Source organism: Rhea pennata, chromosome 2, assembly GCF_028389875.1.
Source record: "Rhea pennata isolate bPtePen1 chromosome 2, bPtePen1.pri, whole genome shotgun sequence".
In the NCBI taxonomy this organism is placed as follows: domain Eukaryota; kingdom Metazoa; phylum Chordata; class Aves; order Rheiformes; family Rheidae; genus Rhea; species Rhea pennata.
Genome location: NC_084664.1, coordinates 18,177,648 through 18,200,966, shown reverse-complemented (window position 1 = coordinate 18,200,966; position 23,319 = coordinate 18,177,648). Strand labels below are relative to the sequence as shown.

Here is a 23,319-nt window from a genome sequence, read left to right as displayed (position 1 = left end):
TGTATTTCTTCTTCTCCTTAACAGCAGCCTCCCAGCACAGCAGTGCCCTCTTCCACCTCAGCTTGCCAGCTGGGCAAAGGGGGACAGTTGTGCAAGGTTTACATGAGAAATCTCCTGGAGGAGGAGCTGTCTATCATCCCCCCACCCAAATGCCACCGGACTGTGAGAAATCTTGGGGTTACAGGAGCTTCCTGCATCTTTCCTGGCTCCAATTGTCTCAAGACTCTTAACTGGCCGATAAAGCCTAGGTGCCACGTGGCTCCTCCACTGCGACTGCCCAGCAGGGATGGATGGAGCCCTTGCTCGGCCCGGGGCCACACAGGCCCGTGCACAGAGGCTTCGGGTGGGAAGACGCAGCTGGGAGGAATGAGATGGTTTGCAGGCTCCCACTAGCTGGGACTCATGGTGTCTTTAGGGAGCAAGGGGATACCTTGAGAAGCTGCAATGCTACAGAGAGATGACAGCAGCCCCGAAACCTCAGCAAGTGCAGCAGCATGATAGGTCTGAATAAAGGCATTTTTTCCCCATTTTATGCAAGGAATGAAGGAAGAACAATACCCAAATATGAGTGCATACATTTTCTGAGGGTCATAGTCTTTGATCTGCAAGCAAAGATCCCACTGATATCAACTGGAGTTCACCAAATACAGTTTGGAAAGCTTTACAAACACATGAACAGTGTGTCAAACCATGTAGAGTGTTTTGAGGCCAAAGCACTCAAAAACCAGACCACATCCTGGCACTTTAGATTTTTTACTTCGCCCAACATAAAGCACTTCCAAAGACCTTGCTTTAAACCATCTGAGTGCCTGTCCATTGATAATCTGGTCAAGCGAAAGGTATTTTGAATCGGACACCTGAAGTCACTATTAGCTCCTTTTGAAGTTACAGAGCAGAGACTCAGGGATAGGAATTAATGAACGAGTTGAATGTGGTAGAGAGGATTGAGAAATATTACTATCTTCTCTCTGTAGAAATGCACAATAAATGCAAACAGCACAAATGTGCAGTTACAGCCAGGAGAACGTTGTCACTCATAGTTTCATTAGGTGAGGACTAAAACCAGCAGCAGAAATGCTGGGAGATAGTAGTAAAAGGGAAACAGGCTGATTTACGCACCTGCCATTTTTATTCATGTAAAATATTGAAACAAGCCTTTTACTTTGGTTTAGCCAAAGTTTGGATCAGCAAAACAGGCCTTTGCATGAAACCGCTCCGCTGGGATCACTACCTGCAGGTCAGTCTCCTGCTCTCCACAAATAGGATTCTGGGTCCTGCCAGGCAAGCCGGAATAACGATAAGGATAAGGAGAGCTATAGGCATGTGTGTGTGTACATATATATCTATATATATATATGTATGTGTATACACACATACTCACATATGCATACCTATGTACATGTAAAATAGGTGGTTACACACACATCACCACAGCCTCTGGAGCTGGCCAGGGCGTCAGAGCTGCTCTGCACCTCCCGGCTCCAAGAAGCGTCTCTGGGCAGCGAGCTCCCCCAGGCACCGCCAACGGGGAGCACCGAGCGGCCGCGCGCGGCGAGGGCCGGGGCTGCCCGCGCCCCGCCGCTCCCACGCTCCCAGCTCCCGCGAGGCCCCACCGCGAAAGCGTGCGCTCATTTTTCTCGACTTTCCCCGCAGTCACGGACGTTACCGCAGCCGCCGAGAGAAAGGAGCGCAGGCCTGTCTGAAGCCAGTCCCAGGGAAATTCATTAGCTCTGCAGCAAGCAGCAGTTGCACCAGCTAACTAACACGGAAGGGAGGAAAACAGGACAATGAACTTCGTGTATCCGCTCGCGGCGGCCCCGGGAACTCCCCTGGCGGCCGGCGGGACGGGAACGGCAGCGAGGAGGGCAGGGATTTGGGATGAAAGGTCCCCGCAAGGCAGCGGCAGAGCCGGACTCGCCGGCAGACCGAGCTCTCCTTCTGTTTGCCCGCAGCCGTCTAGCCCACAAAGTACATCTAGTGCAGGGAGAGCAATGCTGCCGCTGTTTCGTAATGCATTACAAAATACCTTGGCTAGCAAGAAGAATTTGAGGCAATTTGCTCCTGAAGAGCCAGGTCGTGAAGAGCCTTCATTTTTCCAGCGAAGGGGATTTAAGTTGACAAATAGTAACTGAGAGAAAAAAGCCTGACAAAGTAAAAGGGAGATGGAGAAACCGACAACATTTAACTTGATCTTAATGGTGTAAATCTGTCAATACCCACAAATGACCACAAGGGCCGTACGCCAGTTTTTACTCTGAGATACCATAACTGAGACACTTGGCGGGTACCTCGCACTGGAAAGAAAGTTTTTACATTTAGAAATGTAAAACATTGTAACATTTAAGGAATTTTGGCTACAGTGCACTAGCCAGCCTTCCCCCCGCTTCAGCTAAGGGATTATTTTGAATGCTGCTTTGCTTTTCATGCATCTGTTGCCTGAATCAATGTGGAGGCACGCGGGAGGGACTCAAAATTGGCCTTAGAAATAACAGTGTATTTTAGTGTCATAACTGAGAGTCTTGGCAATCACTTCTAACTTGAAATGCCAGTGCCATACCAAACGCTCTGGTCATCATAACCTCAGCTTCTGGCCATCAGTGAAAGAACAGAGACAGAAGTCTCCAGCATTAACTTTCAAGGCCATGGTGAAAAATTAAGGAAAACACATTTCATGGCTCATTGGGATTTTGCTTTACCTATTTGTGCGTGTGCCTCTCTTCAGCTGTTCCAACTAGCTGTTTATCTGGTCTGTTCGAATTGTTTTTACTTTTTCCAGATTTTCTACAATGCAGCTTACTTCTCCAAACTTACTTTCCTGCTTTAAAACTCCTGCTCCCTTTTTTTTTGGTAACTCATACAAAACTCACTTATGTTATATAAGCCTTCTGTGTCCTTTGAGTGTTATTACGTATTTCTCCTTTAACAGATCCAAAATGGCTATCTGATGCCATTTTAATGTCATAAAGCATTAAAAATCTCAAATAGTCCTTAGTACTCACTGATAATCTCCAAGTCTACTCCTTGTATCTCATATCAGTATTTTTAAATTTGGAGTAAAGTAGCTTAGATGAAACAGAATACTACACTGCTTTTCTAATTTTGGACAACTGTGAACTAGACACTAAACATTACAGATGAAGATGGAGGACATTTTTCTGGAAACAGGGGGTTTATGAGAGCTCCTCATCCTCCACGGAGATGTCAAAAATCTCACACATAAGCAATCCCCATAGGTTTCTCACTTTTTTCAAAATATAACCCAGGAGTTTTCTGAGCAGCAGGGTATAAACTCATCTGCAGCCTAATATTAATCCACGTATAGACTCCAGGCTCTGCCTTCAATTCACTTGTCAAAGTGTGCCAAAACCCTCCTGAAAGCTTCTATGTGAATACGCGTGCAAGATCAGAAGTCTGGTCTTGCTAAACTGCTTTCATCATTATGTTTCTGGTATTCACATTATGGACAAATGACCTAAAAAATTTCAGTTAAACACATAAAGGAGTTTTTTAAGTAACAGAATGACTTTCAAAAACCACAAACCTACAAAGGGAAATAGGATTTGCTGGATCAGATAAGATTACTACTCTATCTGGTCAGGCAACATTCAGTATGTAGCATTTTATAAAAAAAATGAAAAGAGGTGGAAGTGATGGTGAATAAAACTAACTTTACAGTTCAATACTGAAGTATTTTTGAAGATACTTAAAAAAAACAATCAAAACAATCTGCTTTTTTTTTAATTTCTCATGATTTTTTTTTTCTATTGCAAGGACTAGGTAAATTCTACCATCTGCACTTGTGCAAAGACAACCCTGGCAAGGGTAAAACAGTGCTTTGGAGCCGCAGCCTGCAGAAGTTCACGTTTGCCACCCACGTCAAAATGCTGTCACAGTAAGGAAAACACATGTGCTTGCATACATAAGTAAACACAGAAAAACTCAAAACTCTTTCTTTATTTACTGATGGCGAATGAACAGGCTGCTTTGCATGAGTCTCACCATGGGCACGTAGCATTTTGGGGCTACTAAGAAGCTTGCTGTTCCATTCAGCAGTCATCACGCTCCAAATTTACAAGCATAGCTGCGATGGCCATTGCTGGGATGTACCTGCTTAAATCCCTTCCACAGATGGGAGAAGGAGTGCTGCCCATGCCAAGTTTCAGTCTGGATTGAATTTCTACAGCTGGGCCATAAATTTGCGGATTAAAAGGGTTCTAATGGAAACACGGAGACAACCTGAGCTACGGCAACATGAACAGCAGCGCTATAACACGCGCACGGGACCGTCCATGCTCCGAGCAGAAGCTACCAGAGTGCTACCCGACGTGGTTCATTTGCATCACGCAGCGGCGAGGCGCTGGAACGCGTGGCCACCCCGTGCCAGCGGGGAAGTTTCAATCCAGATGTTTTTTCCAGAAAGAAATGAAATTTTTACGGGCTCCCACCATGGTGCCCTTGCACATATATTAGCACTTTAATACGTGCCACTGAGGGCAGCAGTCACTGTAAAGGAAGACAGATTTCCTGTGCAAAAGGGCACGAAGGAAGGGTTTTGCCCGCGACAGCCTCGTCCTTCTCACCGCGTGCCCCGGTGGGCTGTGGGCTCGGCCCGGGGAGGCCCCGACCAGGCCAAAACCCCCCCACCAGCTGCGGGGCTGCAAAGGGGCCCGATGCTTCTGGTGCAGCAGAGCTGCACAGATGCGGGCTACCAGGGAAAATCCCTTGCGGGCAGGGGAAGGGAAGAAGGAATCACAGACATTTCACTAAATTAATTCTCCCAAGCTGCAGTTTCACACACTCTTTAAATATTCCTTAAGTAAACTGCTAATTTTCTTACTGATTTCCCTACTATATCCGTTATTAGTCATGTTGTCTGCAGCTAGAACTTCAAAACAGTCTGACTGATAATCATGTGTTTTTCCACGTGCACAATTTCCTGAAGCATTCACACTTGGGCTGGCCCCAGGTCTCAGGACCAAGCACGATTATGAATATTGCTGAAACAATGGGAAAATGGGGATAAATCCTTCTCTCTTGTTGACTATGCACCTTAGGTAAATGAATGGGGCCTGACGCTCACCAGGGAACGGCCCTCGCTAAGGCTCCAGCATTTGCTAACTCTAAGAGGAGTATTAAAATTTATGGTTGTTAGCAACTGGTGACAGCACCGTACATTTTTCCTGCTGTGTCTGAGAGAGGTCTTTGGGCAAGCACAGGGGTCTGCTGCTTTTCTGGCTGCTGCGGTGAATATTTGCATTGGGGAAATTTTAATGGTCTCAGGGAAATACCCACAAACTGCTGTAACAGCAAGGGCAGGAGAGACCTGTGGCCATGGAAACATGGTTGATCCCCTGATTTTTAGGTCTCACTGATTTTTTGTCCTAGATTGTCATCTTTTCCATTTCAAATCATTCATGCAGAAACATCACACTCTCTGCAACGATAAAGCTGTCAGGAGTCCTGAAACGTGTGTACGGCTGTCCCGAGGCAAGCTGTCTCGAAGAAAACTCTCTGCAGTCAAATAACCGGCTTGAGCTAGTTTTTATTGAAGTGCACAGAAACTGTGCCGGGACATAACACAAGTAAAAGCCGCAGTAGAGGTCCATGTGCCCCTACCCTCTGCTACTCCCAGGGGTCTCCAAAGCCCTTACACCCCAGTGAGATCCATATACCTGCTGATCCTAGAAGCACAGTCAATCCACACGTGGCCCAGTCTCCAGAACTTTTAATATATTAAAAAAAAAAAACCTCAAACATTCACGACTCTTTGCATCCCCCAAAAGAACATAAAACAAGGACTTTGGGAGAGCGCCCCGGCCGGCACGGCTGCCGGCTCACCTGTGCCCGCTGCGCCCTCAATTTCCCCACTAGAGACATTTCTCTTGAAACTGCTACACGTCTCCAAAAAACGATTCGGTTTTGATGAAGCACCATTTTCCAAAATCATACGGAAATAATCCTGACCCATTGCACTTGCAACTAAACCACTGACGAACCAAGGAACTGAAGGAAGAAAGAAGCAAGAAAAACAGCTTATTTGATTTTCATAGTCCAAACTGAAAGAAAGGCGAAAAGAGAACAACCAACGTAAACTAGAGGAGAACAAGCCGGATTTTTAAAATTCCCTAGTTTGTGCTATGATATACGGCATATTAAATGTGACACTCCAGCTGTAGTAAAGTAGTTTCCTTTCAATCTTTCTTAAAAAAAAAAAACAAACAAACAAACCAAAATAGCAAATTAAACACAGCCCTCTCCTCAAGTCTCAATTGTTTATTATTTCAACGGTGATAAATCAGGTCATATAATAATAAAATTCCTGTAGAAACACGATCTTAACTGTGTAACCTTCAAACTGCAGTTGCGCTGCTCTGTGCATTTCCTTCTGCCCTTGCCATTCCACATTTCAAATTCACTCCTGGATGACTTTAGGATCGGCAACAAGCTGCCTCCTTCAGCTGCCCTGGGTTACCATTTATTTTAAAGCACCCCCAAGGTTTCCAGCACCACGTAGATCATACTTGCAGAAGTCACTAATACTGGCAGGTTTTGCTGGTCCCTTGAGTTATTTCTGAAAACAGGTTCCATTGTGTTCATATTAGGCTTTTAAATTTTATAGCTCATTTTTAAATTACATGTTAATTTCTGAAAATGTTGAATTGAGAAGAAAAGTTGGCAAGGACCACACGAAATCCCAGCACTGTTCTTGGTTTGTATGTGTGTGCGCGTGTGCATGGTACCTACACGCATGAGTATAGCCTTACACTTAAGCGCTCTGTACAAACGTGGGCCTGATCGTGTAGCGTGCTGAGTGCCTCCCCCGAGGTCCTCAGTTTGTTGCAGTAAACTGCCCAGGATCAGGCTTTATAAATCACAAACTTTGCAGGATCCAATTGAAAGAAAGAGAGGAAGGAGGAAAGAAAAAGGTAGCAATAATGAAGACATCAGAAACTAAACACGCTCTTAGCAGAAATGTCTAAAAATAGAGATGAAACAGCTTTAAAAAATCAACCAGTCATTCAAGAGTTTTTAAGGCCACCCTCCTTTCCAGGTCTGCAAGGCTTTGCTATTTTTATTTGTTCTGGCTTTTCCACTGTGCTAAGTAGAGCAGGGAGTGAAATCAGCACAGATCTGCCCGTACAGCAAAGCTAGGAAGCTCCCTGCCCCGCCGCTTCGTCTCCCGTCCCCTCGCTCTCGTTTCACTTCTTGCCTTCGCGCACCGCGGGCGCCTCGTCGGACAGCCCCATCCCGGCAAGCCGGGGTTTCGCTCCCCCGCACGACGACAACGCCGCGCGCTCCGTTTCCGCCGGTGACGGAGCGCTTGCAGGGCTCTGCAGCGTCCTCGCCGCAGAGGGAAACGTCTCCGTAACCCACGAACCAGAGACGGAGCTCCGTGTTTTAGATTTACGGCCAGCCTCACTACACACGCGGCTAGACCTTGTCGCTACACGTTTCTGCAGCGCTGGGTGCAGCCGCACCGTCGTCTCTACGCCCGTTTACGCAGTAAGTGAAGACAGGCAAGGCTGGCGGCCGTCACCCCTGCCGCACAGGGAACCTGCCCTGACCGCAGTCTGCCCGGGAGCTGACGAAAACTTGCTCTCTGACATGTATTTTTAACTAAATAAAAACACTGAACAAACCTCTCAGCGGCCAGTTTAAGGCACACATTCGACCAACTACATATATTTATATATATTACCTGCACCAGGATTAATCTCAACTGAAAATTTTCTGCCTTAAGGGAGCACATTTGTGAAAGTCACATTATATATAAAACCGTATCAGCTTACAACCAGGAATGCTTACATACGTGACACACGTGAAAACGTTCTCGCTCTTTTTTCACTCCTGCCCTGTCCCTCCTGCAGCGGCGGCACTTCGCCTGGCTGCAGCCCGCAGGACAGCAGGTTATACAGCCCGTCCTTGACCTCGGCGCGGGACCTCCTAGAGCAGCGTATGGTCCACTGTGTACAACCAGGTTAACGACCGGACTGGGAAACAGTACAACCCACTTTCCTCATAAACACGAAATTTGCAATTGCAATTTAGTTGCATATTGAATTGCAATTTCTTGCTTTTTGTCATTGGACACTGTGCTCATATCCTGTTAATTTGGCCAAATTTTGGCAATTTTGGCATATGGCCACGCCACACTGGGGGGGCAACGTGGGCTGCGGGAGCAGAGTCTCTGCGGGGAGGCTGCTGCCGCCGAACCCAGAGGCTGGCCCGTAACCTGAGCTGGAGCTGGAGCTGGGGTAAACTCGCTGTTCCTCCACCAAGCTGCTTTTCCAAAGAAGCACAATGAAGAATTTGCTTCAAAACAAATGACTTCCTGCCCTTAGGAGCAGAACAATTTTGCCAAATGTTTCTCAAAAATAAAACGTCAATCAGATTTCATCCTGTGTTTTTTTAAAGCGTTACGCAAAGTGTCTTCACAAACTAACATATCTAGGAAGGACTTCAAAATTCTGCTTCAACCCCTTTGCCTTAAAACTTATCTGTTTTGTTTGTTAGCAAAAACCGCAGAGGGGTCCTCTGTGTAAATGGTGATGTCTCACTTAAAAAAATCACACTTGCTGCTTTGAGGAAGATAGAACTGGCATAGTCAAACATGCTTTGGTATCTGGCTTAGCCAAAATGGACTATAGCTATTTCTGAGAACACAGCTACAAGTCTGATACATTATTGCACTGACAAATGTCATCACAGCTATTAAAATAACAGAGAAAATATTTTAAAAATAAAATGTCCTTGTTTTATCTCTTCCTATCCTACAGTCATCTGGATAAATACAATTATTTCTAAATAGGTTTCATGAATGGATGATAACTTGAAAATACGTGCTTTTTTCATGAAGGTGTCAATTCTTGCATGTGACAGCATCATCGGAAAATTGTTTATGACATTGTAACCCCTTAGCTGAAAAAAGCCTATTCGTACCTATTATTTCCTGAATGTACATACACATATGAAAAGGATTTATCAAATAATATAGTGCACGCATGACCTTTTCCTTTCTATTGGTAAGTTCCTGCTTGTCTGCTCTGTGAGTGTAAGAAGACTAAAACTACATCCCGAGAGCTGCTGGGGCGTTCCCGTCAAAGGCTGCAGCACTTCAAAAAGTTAACAAAAGTATTTAAAAAGTGATCTAAATACACTCTCAAGAGGAGTTCCAGGAATGTCAGTTAGGAACTTTAAGGACAAATACGCTGTTATTTGGTCACTCCAGCCCAGCTTGTGAACTCCCTGCAGTTACAGTGTGTCTGTCTCAGCCTTCTCATTAAGGACTGCATTTTTCAGTGTAGCTTGAAACTTGGCAAGAAAGTCTTAATCCAGTAGCAAATTTATTACAATTTTTAAAAAGTCATTGTGTCTATTTTTAAGTTATGGTATAAAAGTATAGAAAAACAGAAGTTTACATATCTGAGCTGCTGCATCTGTTCTTGAGTAACTTTTCATTTAAAAGTAAAACTTGGCAGACAGTGAGCCCCTAATGTGGACCAAATGCATTTGGCATGTCGAAAAATAACGTTAAATGAACAGAGAGAGTTAATTTTGAAACGTTTTCATCACGTTTCCACTATTTTTGCTCCCCACGCAATCCCGCTGGTCTGCGGAGCCTCTGCTCCTGCCGTGGTCATTCCCCGACGACCCGCGCAGCCCAGCGTCCTCCTACCACCACCCCGCGCCCGGCCTCCTCCAGCCCTGCTGGCCTTTCCAAAAGGACAAAAAGTCGTACAAAATGTGGCAGGGAAGAGACAGCAAAGGCTGCCAACGCGAGAGGCTGCAAGGGCAGGGGGCTCCTGACCAAGCAGCCGGGGAGCCGAACGCAGCACCTCCACCTGCACGACTTGAGCGCAAAGCCCTGCCGTGCCTTGGAGAAACGTCCATCCGCCCCGACGGCGATGCTGCCCGCGGGGTCCCTAGCAGAGTTACCCCAGGGAGAGGCCCAGGGACAACGCAAACGGCTGCTGCTGGCAGTGGGCAGCTTGGGACAGCCGGTAGAGACCTACAGGATTTGCAACGCAAAACTTCAGCTTTTCCAAAGAGAAGGCTTTGCCTTTTATGCCCAAAGAAATTTGGAGCAAGCTTCATCAGAGGAACCTTCCAGCGCGCCCTGGTCCCCAGGGACCTTCCTTTGCTTGCAAGAGATACGTCTGAGCCCAGCGTACCCACATCTTGCCCTGACTTAGAGCAGTTTGCTGGCATCAACCAGGCAGCCCAGTGTGCCTTCCTCCGACTGGCAACGCAGTGGGTAATATAAACCATGCTTTTCGGCTTTTATTGATAAAATTAAAATAATGAGTTATATGTAACCCCCCAAAAAACATTGAGTCAAGATATTTAAGGGCCAAGTCCACAGTGCCCTTAGTGCAATGACTTGTGCCTGGACCCTGATGCAGAAACTGGTCTAAACTCCGTCACTCCTTCCTGGGAGGCTCCACGCACCGGAGACAGCCGCCCTGAGGACAGCAAACACGACGCGCGGCAGGGGACAGGCATCCACATGGATGGACACACGGCTCACCTAAGTGCCACAAACTGCCACTTGGAATAGCCAGATCCTCCCCTTCTTTCCTGCCGGGGCCACGGAGTACCTCAGTACTCCGACCACGCTCCAGGTGGAGCAACGGGAGATGCTCAGCACTTCTAGCCCTGCAGGTGCTGCAAGCAGAGCTTCCAGAGGCAGCTGACTGCATAAACTCCCTTCATCCAGCTGCTCCCCTACTGTACCAGAACGTTTTCTCCCGCTTTCCGTTTGCCTTAGTGCTGGCAAACAAGCCTGTAAACGTCATGCTAAAAATCTGCCCCGAGCTCTGTTCTAAAAACCAAAGCAGCTTAACATAGTGGTCAAGTAAGAGCCTACAGCTTCCACGCTGCAAACAGAGCTTACTCAGAGGCTGAGACGAGGGACGGGGGTTATCCGCCCTCCTAAAAGGCAGGGGCAGGTGAGCCTCGTTTCGGGCGACAGCGACCGACAGAGCCAGCGGCGCCAACCGCGGCGCAGGAGGAATTCCTTACCTGTCCGGTAGACAAAATTGCCCTCTGTCTCTGATGACGACGGAGACACCAATTCCTCTTCGAATTCATTGGAACTAAACGAACCCGAGTGATTCCTCTGCCTCGTCTTCTCCATCATAGCTGCGTTAGTAGCCATGACGTGTCTCAAGGAGTCATTTAGGTAACGATTCAACAAACTGCTTTTGTATTTGGGGGGTGACACGTAATCCTCACTGGCACTTGTTTCTGGTCTCACTCCTGTTTTTATCACTGAGCTCTCAGTTTTAATCACAGTGTGATGAACTGGTTTGTTATATCCCCCTTCATTCATATGGTTTCTTGGAGGATTTTCTCCATCTGAAAATAAAAGAAGAAAGATACAGTAATACATCAAATACCTAACTCTTAGTGAGAGTCTTTCTCTGCATGTTTTAAAATGCTATGAACACAACTGGAACTAGACAAATCTTTTTAGAATTCAGCCTTAAACAACAATTTTCACTTTTCTTTTCTCTCTACACATTGCTCACAGCACTTCCCAGAGTTCTCAGCTATTCCAAATTAAATCACTATTTAAAACAGTCTTTGGGTCTACTTTATTCATGAGCAGCACAAGCTGATAGAGGGAAACTGAGCAGTGCCAAAAACCAATGATAAACAATTAAAAATCTGTGAGAATAAGCTTAATTCTTATTTTCTTAGAAAATATGAACTCAAAATTTGCTTCTTCTGAATACTAAGGTATATTTAAGGATATTTTCTTAAACTGTACTCTTTTAACTGTGCTGCAACCAATATTTTAAAGGAAAGGGGATACAAAATAAATGTACACACTGAAATTGGGACAAGTAAAATTGAAACTGAGTACAAATTGAAACATATTCTTTAAAAAGATCACATACATATCTCTGGCAATGTTTTGTAGCATTTGTTCTCCTCTCAACACACCTCCCTGTCACAGCTGACTAAAAAAAACACTCAGTCATATTAATATACCTATGTTCTATTAAAAAAAAACAGGTTGCTGCTTACAAATTTCCTATATTTGTTAATTTTGATAAAACAAAGAATTTCATTGCATCTTATATGGAAAAATTTTGCTGGTAAAACATAAAGTCACCATAAACTCAATCATATGCAGTTTACTACATAAGAAGTCCCACTGAAGTCAATCTGATTCTCTTGTTAGTGAAATGATACTGAATTAGTCCTTCCATCAAGTAATACCCATAAACCCAGGGAAACTAACAGTCAAGAGACTTCTCATTTCCCTAAACTTACAAATCTGATTTTTTTTTCCTTTCCTGCAGATTAAAGGAACAAGCTTGTAGCATTTAATAAACTAAGAAATATCGTTCTAATAACAACGTTACACAGAACAGGCAAATAATGCACAATCAGCCCATCAGCCTTGATTAACTGACACAATCCTATTTTGCAAGGCTGCAAAGTAGCTGGGAAATGAAAGTGGCATTTAATTCACGAAAAGGCAAGGCAGCTCCACTGAGAGAATTTGGTGAGAAATCAGAGCTCTCTTTGGGAATCTGGCTCTTTCTAAGCTTATTTTAATCAACTGAAAATCAATAAAAAAGAATGTCAACAAACCTTCAGAGCATGAATCATCACTGCTTACGCTAAGTCTTTCCGCATTTCCTTGAACATATTTGTTGTACAGTTTTATTCGCAAAGCCCAGCTAAGATCTGGCTGCCTGACCGTATTCTTAAGGCGACGTCTTGCATTGGCAAACCAGTTTGATACCTGCATAAAAATGAATGTATTAGGTTCCCTCAAAAACCAAGCAGACAAACAAATCTAACCCACATAATTTTCATGAGTTTGTGTACACCCTGAAAAAACAGCAAATGAGGGAAATGTCTCCCTCCTGGATGGGGCACCAGGAGTCTGGGAGACTCTCATTACTCAGAAAAGGAACCAGCCAGGACAGGGGATTCCTACCTTCCGTCCTTCACAAATGCTAGCAAACCCTTGTTATTAATAATAGTGAATTTTAATTCAGATCTCCCAGAATACTCATTTTATAGTCACTTGTCTCCTTTTTTCTTAAAGATAAATGTCCAGAACTTTCAATACGAATTTTCAATATATTAGTAGCAAATTAAAATTAATAAGTAACACTAGCTAATTTGCTTTTGACATTTACGTAGGCTACAATAAAACGTTGAACAGAAAAAAAAACCTTTTGGATTTGGTTATATAAAAGTCTAAATTCTTCCTCATGCTTTATCAGTATGCTAAGATTGACAGCTAGTGGGTATCAGAAAAGTCTTGCACAGAACATAACATACTTTGAGTCACTGCAAAACCCAGCCATTTGCTGTACAGAGTAGCAGCTCTTAGGAACTTTTTTTTGATATGGAAACCCCTAAAAATAGTGAAGATGCAGATTTTTCACACTGTGCCTGCTAAACAAAAACCTGGCTTTCATCACTTCTGTTTTTCAGCCGCAGAGCATTGCCTAGAGTTTGACACTGCAGAATGGATCACGTTAGCATCCTTCTGACATAAACGGTCACCGCAAAGTCAGGTTCCAGCACAAAGATCTCACAGAACTTTATGCATCAAAGAAGCAAAAAGGCGCCACATAGTCTTGTGCATCAGCAATGCTAATCAAACCGTCAAACAGGATGCCATGTACTTGCAGTGACTTTGTATGAAAGTGTACCTGAGAAAGCGCTGGCCTTGATTTCACTGTCATTTAAAAATGCATAAAATAGGAATTATAGATATTGACAGAATGACTCAACTGTAACTTTCCTCTGAGTAAAAGCAGAAGCAAGCTACCTACACTCTAACAATATTTATTTTATGATAAATCAAGGCTTCAAAATGCTATTTACTCTTTTGAGGAATAACTGTGTTCTCTGCAAAAGGACATTGAGTCTAGCATTCCTTGAAAAGCAGAACACAGGGAGCGCCCGGGTACTGGACAGCCCCACTCGCCTGTCTGTGCTGAGGAAGGACATGCACCGGGGGCCAGAGGCCAGTGCAGTCACATCCTGACCTGCGAACGATCAGATAGTATAATTTAGGTCAACCTGCAAAGACAGTTAACATATGTTTTATCAATACAATACTACCCTACCTACTAGAAAGCCAAACTGTAGACCTCAAAGTTGGATTTTGGCCCTGGTTTTGTCATCTGCCTGTGGCAGCATAGGCTGCATAAATAGTGCAGAAGCATTTGGCTAATTATTTTGGATCGATAATCTCTTTTAGAGTGGTTATGAGAAAAATAAATACTATCTGCTTTAGGAAAACCAAAACTTCAGTTCGAAGTCCTATCCAGAACTTAGCAGTGGTGCTTTAAGTCTGTCACTTTGGTTTTACTTAAAATCCAGTTTACATGAAACAGGGCTCCACTGTAAGTACAGTGAGCCCTGGATCAGCACTCAAATGCCAAACACATGACTTTACAAACCATGTAGTTTACTATGACAGGTTAGGAGACCAGAACTGTAGCTGGCAGAGAAGACTAAGTAATTTTCATTCTCTTCCAAGGCTACTTGTTTATATTCATCGTATTGACACAGCAATCATTATAGTAAACCAGAAAGGAGGGATTGGAACCCATCCACTTTCTAATGCAGTTTAACAAACTCACTCCAGACTGTTCAGTCGAAACAGTGGTCTCCTGACTCCTGCATGATTTAGTGTAACTCTCAAGTCGTATGCGTAATGATAGAGATGGCTCAACCCAGCGTCCCATTGAACATTACAGCAGTTACTGCAGTGTCTAACAAAACTGACAGCTTTCCAACATCTCATGAGAAATATTTCATTATGCTGCATTTCATTACGTATTGAAATACTTCATCATTAAAGTGCCATGTACAGAAAGGAAAGACAGGATAGTGACTCACACATAAAAGCAATTAAATTTAGCAAGAGTGATTTTTGCATGGTACTCTTGGTTTATTTTGGACTCATTCTTCTCATGCCAACTCTCAGCTTTCTGCCTATCAATATGAAAATATAAGCCATATTTTAAGTCTTGTGAGGAGAGAGGAGGAAATAGTAGTATTCGATCATTATGAAATAACCTTACTCAGCATTTACAGGAGAGACTTTCTTCTAAAGCACAAAGCAGCAGACTCTCACTCCAGAAACTCTTATCCTGAATGCAGTTAAAACGAGGCCAATTAAAGCTGAATGAAAGTTAGGCTGATCTACATAACAGATTTTTAGCATAAATCTATGGTGCTGCATCTGGGGGTGCTTTGGTGCTCCTGAGCACCGGAGTATGCTCCTGCCAAATCCAAATCTCTGAGATCAAGAGGTTCATCACCTCTCCCAGGCTTGAATCCCAGGGCAAAATCCCGATGTGTGGACTATGAAACGGCTACCAGCCCCAAAATTGTACCAGGTAGCACACACACCCTCTAGACATGGGCTTCTACACTGCAGGTGGTTTCTAGCTTCTTTAAAGCCAAGGAGAGTTTTTGTCACTAATTTCAACCTGCTCCAAATGCCATCCCATATATCCATACAGTCTTTGAAAAGCTCTGCATCTACTACTCCAAGTCTGAATCTGTACAGATACCCGTTATTACCACGCTTACTCAGGTTAACACAGACAGAAACAACCTAAGCCGCCAAAAATCAACTGTTCACTAAAATGCTACTAGTTACACTACTGTGACCTCCAAAAATCTCGAAAACCAATGATTTACATGCAAGACAGTGGGAAAACTTTTGTCTCAGAGACCTACCAAGAACTAAACATCTTGAACAAATGCGTGATGAAACTTACTGTACTTGCAGCAATAATAAAGTTCTTCAGGAATTATAAAGAAAAACCAAGAGGAACAATAACAGGTAGGCTTCCCAGCATTCATACTTTACAGCAGCCCAGTCATTCCCCTAAAGAGCAACAAGGATTTACATCGGCATCAAGAAATACTGACCCTCTGGCTTTGCTTCTAAAGAGATTCTTCAAATTTGTTCTAATTTGTTCTGCTTCACTACTTAACAGCAGCCAAGGTTTCAGACGGGGAACAGAAATCAAGCAGTTCTCCTCCTCCAATAAACCAGATATGCCTGTATGAATCTGAATACTATTAAATTCATAGGAGCACATGACCAGTATATTAATCCTACTATGGCAAATAACTCCTATTCAACAATACAGCCATTCATATTTCTTTCTGGAAGGAATATATGGCCATTTTTCTTTTTTATTTCAAAAGAACGACTAAACCAAAATTTAAAATAAAATAAATCAAATGCTGTGGTAATAATGCAAATGAAAATGTAGCATATTAATAGCATATTAATGGGACAAATTATTGGATTCTCAATTAGAATCTAATTGGAGTAAAACTTAAAATGGCTTTTCAAACTATATTGCTTTTTTGGTTTCCTGCTTTGGCAGTTTGGGGAGTAGAATACTTTGGACTGTTGGATTGAAAGCTGCAATAACATTTGTCTTGAGGACTCCCAAAGACATTGCTGGACTGCTCAGGAATAAGTCAGCCCAGAATTTGCCCAGTTTTTACTACTAGTTATTAAGAAACAAAATGATTTATGATTCCTGAGAAATCCTACCTCCTTGAAAGTTAGGCTTCCCGTGCGAAACCCTGACAGACAAGCAGACGAAACAACTCCCATGCTGTTCCACTGCGCCCAGGAACAGTATATTGAGCAAAAGTGTTAGTGAACTGGAGTAAATTAAAAGTTTAAGAAGCAGAAAACTGGGTGATAGTAAAACTAATGAAAATGAAATAGTGGAAAATTTGATGTGCAGCAGATACTGTGCTAATAACAATAATAGAAAACAGGGCTGGATGTTCAACCTCTTGTCTCATAGAAGGATCAACTGTATCTATGTCATGGTCCTGCAAAATCTCCTTTGGATGGGTAGTACATACTGGAATAAGGCTCACCAGGAGGGAAAAAAAAGCACATAGAGAAGGGTTATAGCCTTATTATCAATATTACTGTGACCAGCATCATATTCCAGGCAGCTGCTGAAAACCTGAAGGCAAACAAATGCCAAGCTGGGCATTTCCCTGGTGGGTAGGGAAGGTGGGTGCAGGTCCAAGAGTATAGCTGCAGTGGCTGTGCAGCCAGGGATATCACACAGGAGGTCTGGACCTCACTATCAAAACCTTGAGAAACAGGGGAGCTACATGTCATTTGAGGCTATTCAGAGGATTGCACCAAGGTTGGCAGTCAGGAGAAAAAACACACCCCAACCTTTCCTTTCCTAAGTGGAATTTTGGTGGCGGAAACTTAACGGGATTTTCAACAGCATCTTTCGTCTTCCCTGGGGTTCTCGGTGACAAGGCGTCAGCTCCCCAGGGATGCAAGCGAAGAGGTAATACCTTTCAGCAGACCACTGTCTTGGCAAGAGCAGAAAGCTGTGGGAGCAGACTCACGTCCTCACTGAGGGCAAACATCACGGGACAGCACTGAGCAATGGAAGAAGACCAGGAAATACAAGACAGGTCCACCAATGTGAAGGCGTGAAACCCAGAGAAAATATCATATACTGGTTCCCGGTTTTTCAACAAAGTCTGATGGCATTTAGTGTTAGTAGTTTAGAAAACCAATCATAAGAGACCCTGTTTGATGCTTTTGCTATGTGCCCTCCTGGAACGAGAAGCAAAGCATTCAAACGGATACGAAAGACCAGTCCTGAATCTGCTCTTGGTTATACCAGTCTCAGCAGAAAGTAATAGCTGAGACCTCAGGGAAGTTTTTTCAGATGTACCCAGCGCGGCTGAGATCACAGCCTGGCTCCACCGTTCTCAGAGAACAAGAATTTTGATCTGGATTACAGTCTTGTTCATTCTTGGCATTTGAAAAATAGATGTGGGGTGTGTGTTGTTTTGTCCTTCCAGGCTCAGGAATTACTGTTGTTGCCAAACATATGTATTTACCTCTTGCACAGATGCTATAGTATTCCTGGATTAAAAAAGCATTGCGCCCAAATGATGGAAGAAACATCTGGGGTTTCTTTTTGATGGTGTGCTTCTGTAAACGAAGCACAATGAAGCGGTTTGCACAACACTTTCAAATATTACATTTCATAGAAATATGGCTGGCTAGATTCATCTCCAGCATAAATCCACAAGAGTCAAGGGAGCCTAATGAGGGATAAATGTGGCCATTTATGATTCTTCTTAATTTTATTCTGCACCTTACTTTAATCATAAAACTCTGTGGTGTAGTGGCCATGACTCTGCTGATGTTTTTATAGAAGTTACCACCACATATTCTAATCAGCATTTATCAAAGCTGCTATGAGAGACACGAAAAAAATCACCAGTTTCCCGTGTATGTTCATTTTGTGGCATTTGTAAAAGAATAAGGGAGGATTCTGTGAGGAACTCCTCAATAGGCCATTAAAGTCTCCAAACATGTATTTTAGATCTATATTTTAAATCTCATGTAAAAATACAGGAATATTTTAAAAGCCATTGTCCAAAAAGCTACTCATATTGAATTGTGGCATTGAATGGATAGTGTTTACATAATCATATTTTTTAAAGTCTGAGCAAACCTCTCATGTATATTTTTAAAAAGCAAGCAAAGTTGTTTTAACTGTATCTTCCAGTTATAACTGGCATTTTCTGAGACATTAGTATTATTTTTGTCAAAGCTATAGTGTTTTTGCTAGTGCAATAGCTTCAAAATGAGGGACTAAAGTGTAAAAGTTTCATATTTTGCCAACGCTACTAGAATCGAAGTTCATACTGCAACCTTTTTTGAAGGAATATTCGAACTAATAATAGCAGATTGACACCTTGTTTTTCTAACACTTCATATTATTTTGATACCTTAATGTCCTTTGTAAAGTGACACACAATGTATTATATAGAGGACTGAAGTCCCAATCCTGCAAATACGCATTTTTACACACCTAGGAGCAACTCCTGGTGAGGAAAACAGCATTATTCACAATGTGTAAATCTTTGCAGCACCCAGACCTGAGATCTCACCACTCAGCACCAGCTATCATTTAACCGCATAATTCCGCAGAGTGCCAGATGGCAAAGAAAACAAAGAGGCAGGTTTTATAAACATCAGCAGCCAGCTTCACACCTTTTACTGCTACACAACTACCAGTCATTTCAGTGGAGTTTCACCTGAGAGAGCAAATCAGAGGAACCCCCACGCCTCACTGCCCTGTGCATCTGTAACCAGCACAAGCCTCCGAAGTGCAGGACTGCTCCATGCCGCGAGCCACTGCACATCGCGTGTATGGTAACGCTAATACCTGTGTGATCAGCATTACCAATAGCGATGATTATTACCAAAACAACGTTAACTTTTTCTATTCTATCTCACTTTCATACGGGAAATTTGCAGCTCTCAATAACTTCCTGAACAATTCCTATTTTGTGCTGAAAATCTCCAGTAATTGCTTTTCTTTTGGTTTGGCCTTAAGATTTTTAAAGACTAAGCAAAATTATTTCTGTTGCATTAACGAATGCAACAGATGGAATGAAAACATGTCACCCTCTCCTAGAGGGGAAGGCAGGCAGGAGGGAAGCATACACCTTTTCCCGACTGCTGTTAGCAGTTCCCCAGCCAGGAGGGCCACATGTGGGAATTCCCGTCTGGTGGGACAGGTCCTGCTGGAGGGAAACCCTGGGAACGGCAGCAGGGAAAAGCAGCACTCGGGGCTGCCCTCGGCGCTGTGCTGGTGCCTCCGCCGCCCCACCAGACGCACCGTGGGGACAAGGCCACGCTACTCGGGGCTAGTGTGGGCACTGGCGTGGGTGCAGTGGGGCATCTCCCCCGGGGCCAAACCCCTGCCTGGGGGGCAGCCCCACGGCCCCCAGCTGCTGCTCCTGGCTCAGCTCACAGCGGGCTTTGGGTACTGCTGTCCCCGTCCCTCCCGTCCACGAAAAGCCCTGGGGCAGCCTCCCAGTCCCGCGGGGGGTGGCCGCGGGGGGGGGGGTGTCCTTACCTGCACCAGGGTCATCTGGGAGCCGAGGGCCAGCAGGATCTTCTCGGTCTTGGTGGGGTAGGGGTTGTCGCGGTGCTTGTAGAGCCACTGCTTGAGCGGCCGCGCCATGTCCTGCAGCGCCTGCCGCTTGTGCCGCACCTTGCCGCCGCTCTGCCGGGCCCTGCCGCGGAGAAGGTGCGTGAGAGCCCGCAGGGCCTCCGCGGAGCCGGGCAGCGCCGCGCTCCCCTGCGCGCCGCCCGCCGCGGGGGGCGCCCTGCCCGCCCCACGGGGGTGGCCTGCCCCACGGGGGTGCCCTGCGCGGGGGGCGCCCTGCCCCACGGGGGTGCCGGGCTCCGTGCCCGCGGGCTGCCCGCCGCGGCCCGGCTCCCCCGGCCTCCCCGTCGAGGGGCTGGGGGCGGCGGGGCAGATGGAGCAGGCAGAGGAACGCGGCGGCGGGGCTGGGGGCGGCTGCGCGCCTCCCCCTCCCCCGAGCGGCTCCGCACAGCGCCGCTCCCGAGCGGTCGAGGCGCGGAGGTTACGCGGGCGCAGGGCGTGAGTGTCACCACCTTTTCAGCACTCGGCATCTGCACAGCGGATTTTCGGCCCGTTTCGTCTCCTGCTGAGGAGAGGGGGCTGCGGAGGGGGCTCACCCCACGGCCGCGGGCACCCTGCCTCAGCCCGGCGGCCAGCTGCGCTCGGCGCATCGCTGCGCGGCACGGAGCGAGCGCGGTCCGGCCGCGCACGATGCCAGCCCCGACGAGGCGGCAGGGAAAAAAAAATAAGGTGCTTTTTAAAACGCTCGAAAACTAAAAGCCGGTAAACGCACCCAGAGGAGCCGCGGAGAGGCGGGCGGCGGCCGTGGCTGCGCGCAGCGGCGCGGAGCGGCGCGGAGGAGGCGCGGCGCCGGCAGGGGGCGCCGGGGGGCCGCGCCGGGCGCAGCCTCCGCCAGGGCTTCCTCCGAAACCCAATTCTGCCTGCATCGGCTGGTAATAACATCTCGATGAAACATAATCTGTGTCCTACCAACCAGCAGTGCCGTTAAAAGTATGAGCTGATGCAATCGTTAAGGTGGAAATTCAGCAGTAAAAATAGCTCCGCGGAATTTTTTTTCGCTTTCGGTGCCTCCTCGCTGTATTCCTTAGCGTTTTAATTTGTAAATCTGACCCGAAATGTCTAGCTCGCGCGAGCCACTTTAACCCTGCAAGCTGCGGCTGGCAACACACTGGAGATAACAAGTCCTCCGTCACCTCCAATTTCACCTGTTCCAGCACAAAAAATTACCCGCAGACGGCTCATCCTCAGGTGGATTTTTAGCAGAACCCTTGCTAGTATTACCGTTCCCAGCCTCTGACTGACAGCGACGCTATTCATCGTGAGATTAGTTGTAAATGCCCTCACAAGGAAAGCAGCAACAGCAAAGCTCCTTTCCCTCGACTCGCTCAGTAAATTACGACCAAGCCGGTATCGCGGAACAAGTGCTTGCCGAGCGCACACTGCCGGGCTCGCTTAATTGCGTTAGCTCCGCTGGCTAAAGGGCTTCGGCAGGCACCACTCGAAGGACATTCACGCTTACCTCCGCCCCGTCCCGCGAGTTTCCCACCGCGAGGCAGTCCCCAAAGCGAAAGGACCGCTAAACAAGGTGGATTTCCACCCTGCATGTCTGTTTGGGGGGGCTTATTTAAATAAAGCGCCCAAACAAACGGGAGAAGCTGCGATTTCCGCGTTTTGCTTGCTTCAAGCAAGCCAGAGCGAGGTCCCGCACCGTCAAACAGGAGCGCTCCGTTTCGCCCGCTCCAGCCACATCGCCGGGCTCTGCATCGGCTGCTACAGGAATTTGCACCCTCCGAGGCTGTGCAATCGGGGGGTCCCCCCGGGGGATCACGGCTGAGGGGACCATGCATAAACCCATCTCGCCACCCCAAATCTATGGTGCGGCTACGCGGCGGCTGAGCGCGGCGGCTATGGGAGCGCTGCCCCGGCGGGCGGCGGCGAGGCAGCCCCGGAGCCCGCGGCATACCCCGTCCGCCGGTGGCGCAGGCTGAGGCTCTCCTTGATGGACGGGCTGTCGGGGAGCAGCACCTCGGCGTGGTGCGGCCTGTCTACCACCCCCACGTAGGGCCGGCTGCTCCGCTCCCGCTCCTTGGCGTCCTCCTCGAAAAGCACCTGGCCGCTGAGCTTGCTGAAGACGATGGTGTTCATGGTGGGGGGCTGGGGGCCGCCGTCGGGCTGGCCGCGCTCGCGGGGGCCGCCGGCTCCGGGGTGCGGGTGGCTCGCTCTGCGCTGCGGAGAAGCGGCAGCCGGTCACCGCGGAGCCGCGCCGAGAGGCGGGGAGCGGCGCTGCGCGCCCGGCGGGGGAGGCAGCGCGGGGGGCACCGGCGCCGCCTGCCCACCGCCGGGCTGCCTGCTCCCACGGTCACGGCCCGCCCCACGGCCCGGCCCGCAGCCCCGGCCCCCCGGCCCCCCGGCCCGACCCGCTGCCCCGGCCCGCCGCCCCGGCCCGGCGCCGCTCGCACCTCGCCGCAGCCTCCGCCGCGCTCCTCGCTCCGTGTCGCAATAGTTCGGAGCGCGGGTTTTCTGTTGGGTTTGGTGTTTCTTTTCTTTTCTTTCTTTCTTTTTTTTTTTTTCTCCCTTTCCCTTCCCCTCCCCTCCCCCGGAATGATTTTCCCCTTCCCCCTCCCCAAACGGGGAGGGAAACAAATTGTTTTTAACGACCACCAAATGCGCAGCGCCGGCGCCCGGAGGCACAGCTGCCCCGCAGCCACTCACGCTGGGGGCACCGCCCCCCCAGGGCCACCGTGGGCGCAGGGACCCCGGCTCCCCCGGCGACGGGCGCGGGCCCCGCCCGGGCAGCGCGGCGTCGGGGGGCGGTGCGTGGAGGGGCGGTGGGAGCCCGGCGAAGGGAAGCCGCGGGACGGCACTGCTCGGCTGGGCAGCCCCTGGTCTGCCCCGAGGAGGGTCTCTCGGGGGAGGCGGCTGAGGACACCCGCGGGGGTCACGCTGCCCGCGGGCCAGGCTCCCGTCGGGGGACGCGGATTGCAGCCGGCCCGGCGGCGGCGGTGCGAGCAGTCGCAGCCCTCCGCCGCTCATGAAGCGGGACGGGAAATTTCTTGACGCTTCAAACCCTCTCCCCCCAGGCCCTTTTCCTTCCCCCTCCTTTTGTGCCTCCTCTCTAACAAGGCTTACAAATCAGACCGCAGTCCAAGCCAGGAGCAGCCCGCTCCGCTTAGCATCCTCGGCGCGGCCCGCAGCGCTCCCGCGGAGCGGCGATGCTCTCTCTGGTGCGAGCCCGGCGCGCCCGCCCCGGCAGCGAGGTCCGCCTGCGGCCCGGCCCCGACCGCTCCCCGCCGCCCCGCGGCACAGCCAGCCCGGCCCCGGCCCCAGCGGGCTTCACATTTCGGTT

At 47.6% G+C, this 23,319-nt stretch overlaps 1 protein-coding gene across 4 annotated transcripts in view; it reads right to left on the bottom strand.

The window, feature by feature from the left end:
• Positions 1–23,119, bottom strand: part of MKX (mohawk homeobox) — a 46,916-nt gene extending 23,797 nt beyond the window's left edge. For 3 of the 4 annotated variants that reach the window (XM_062567681.1, XM_062567683.1, XM_062567684.1), the window contains exons 1-5: positions 23,103–23,119; positions 21,937–22,194; positions 19,941–20,100; positions 12,607–12,760; positions 11,023–11,358 (exon numbers count right to left, since the gene is read on the bottom strand). In XM_062567681.1, coding sequence (XP_062423665.1) covers positions 11,023–11,358; positions 12,607–12,760; positions 19,941–20,100; positions 21,937–22,118 — 832 coding nt within the window. In that variant the 5' untranslated portion in view covers positions 22,119–22,194; positions 23,103–23,119. Of the gene's footprint in view, positions 1–11,022; positions 11,359–12,606; positions 12,761–19,940; positions 20,101–21,936; positions 22,195–22,432; positions 22,477–23,102 lie in introns of those variants that run through there. The other variant, XM_062567682.1, reaches the window with a different exon arrangement.
• Positions 23,120–23,319: the final 200 nt, after the last annotated feature.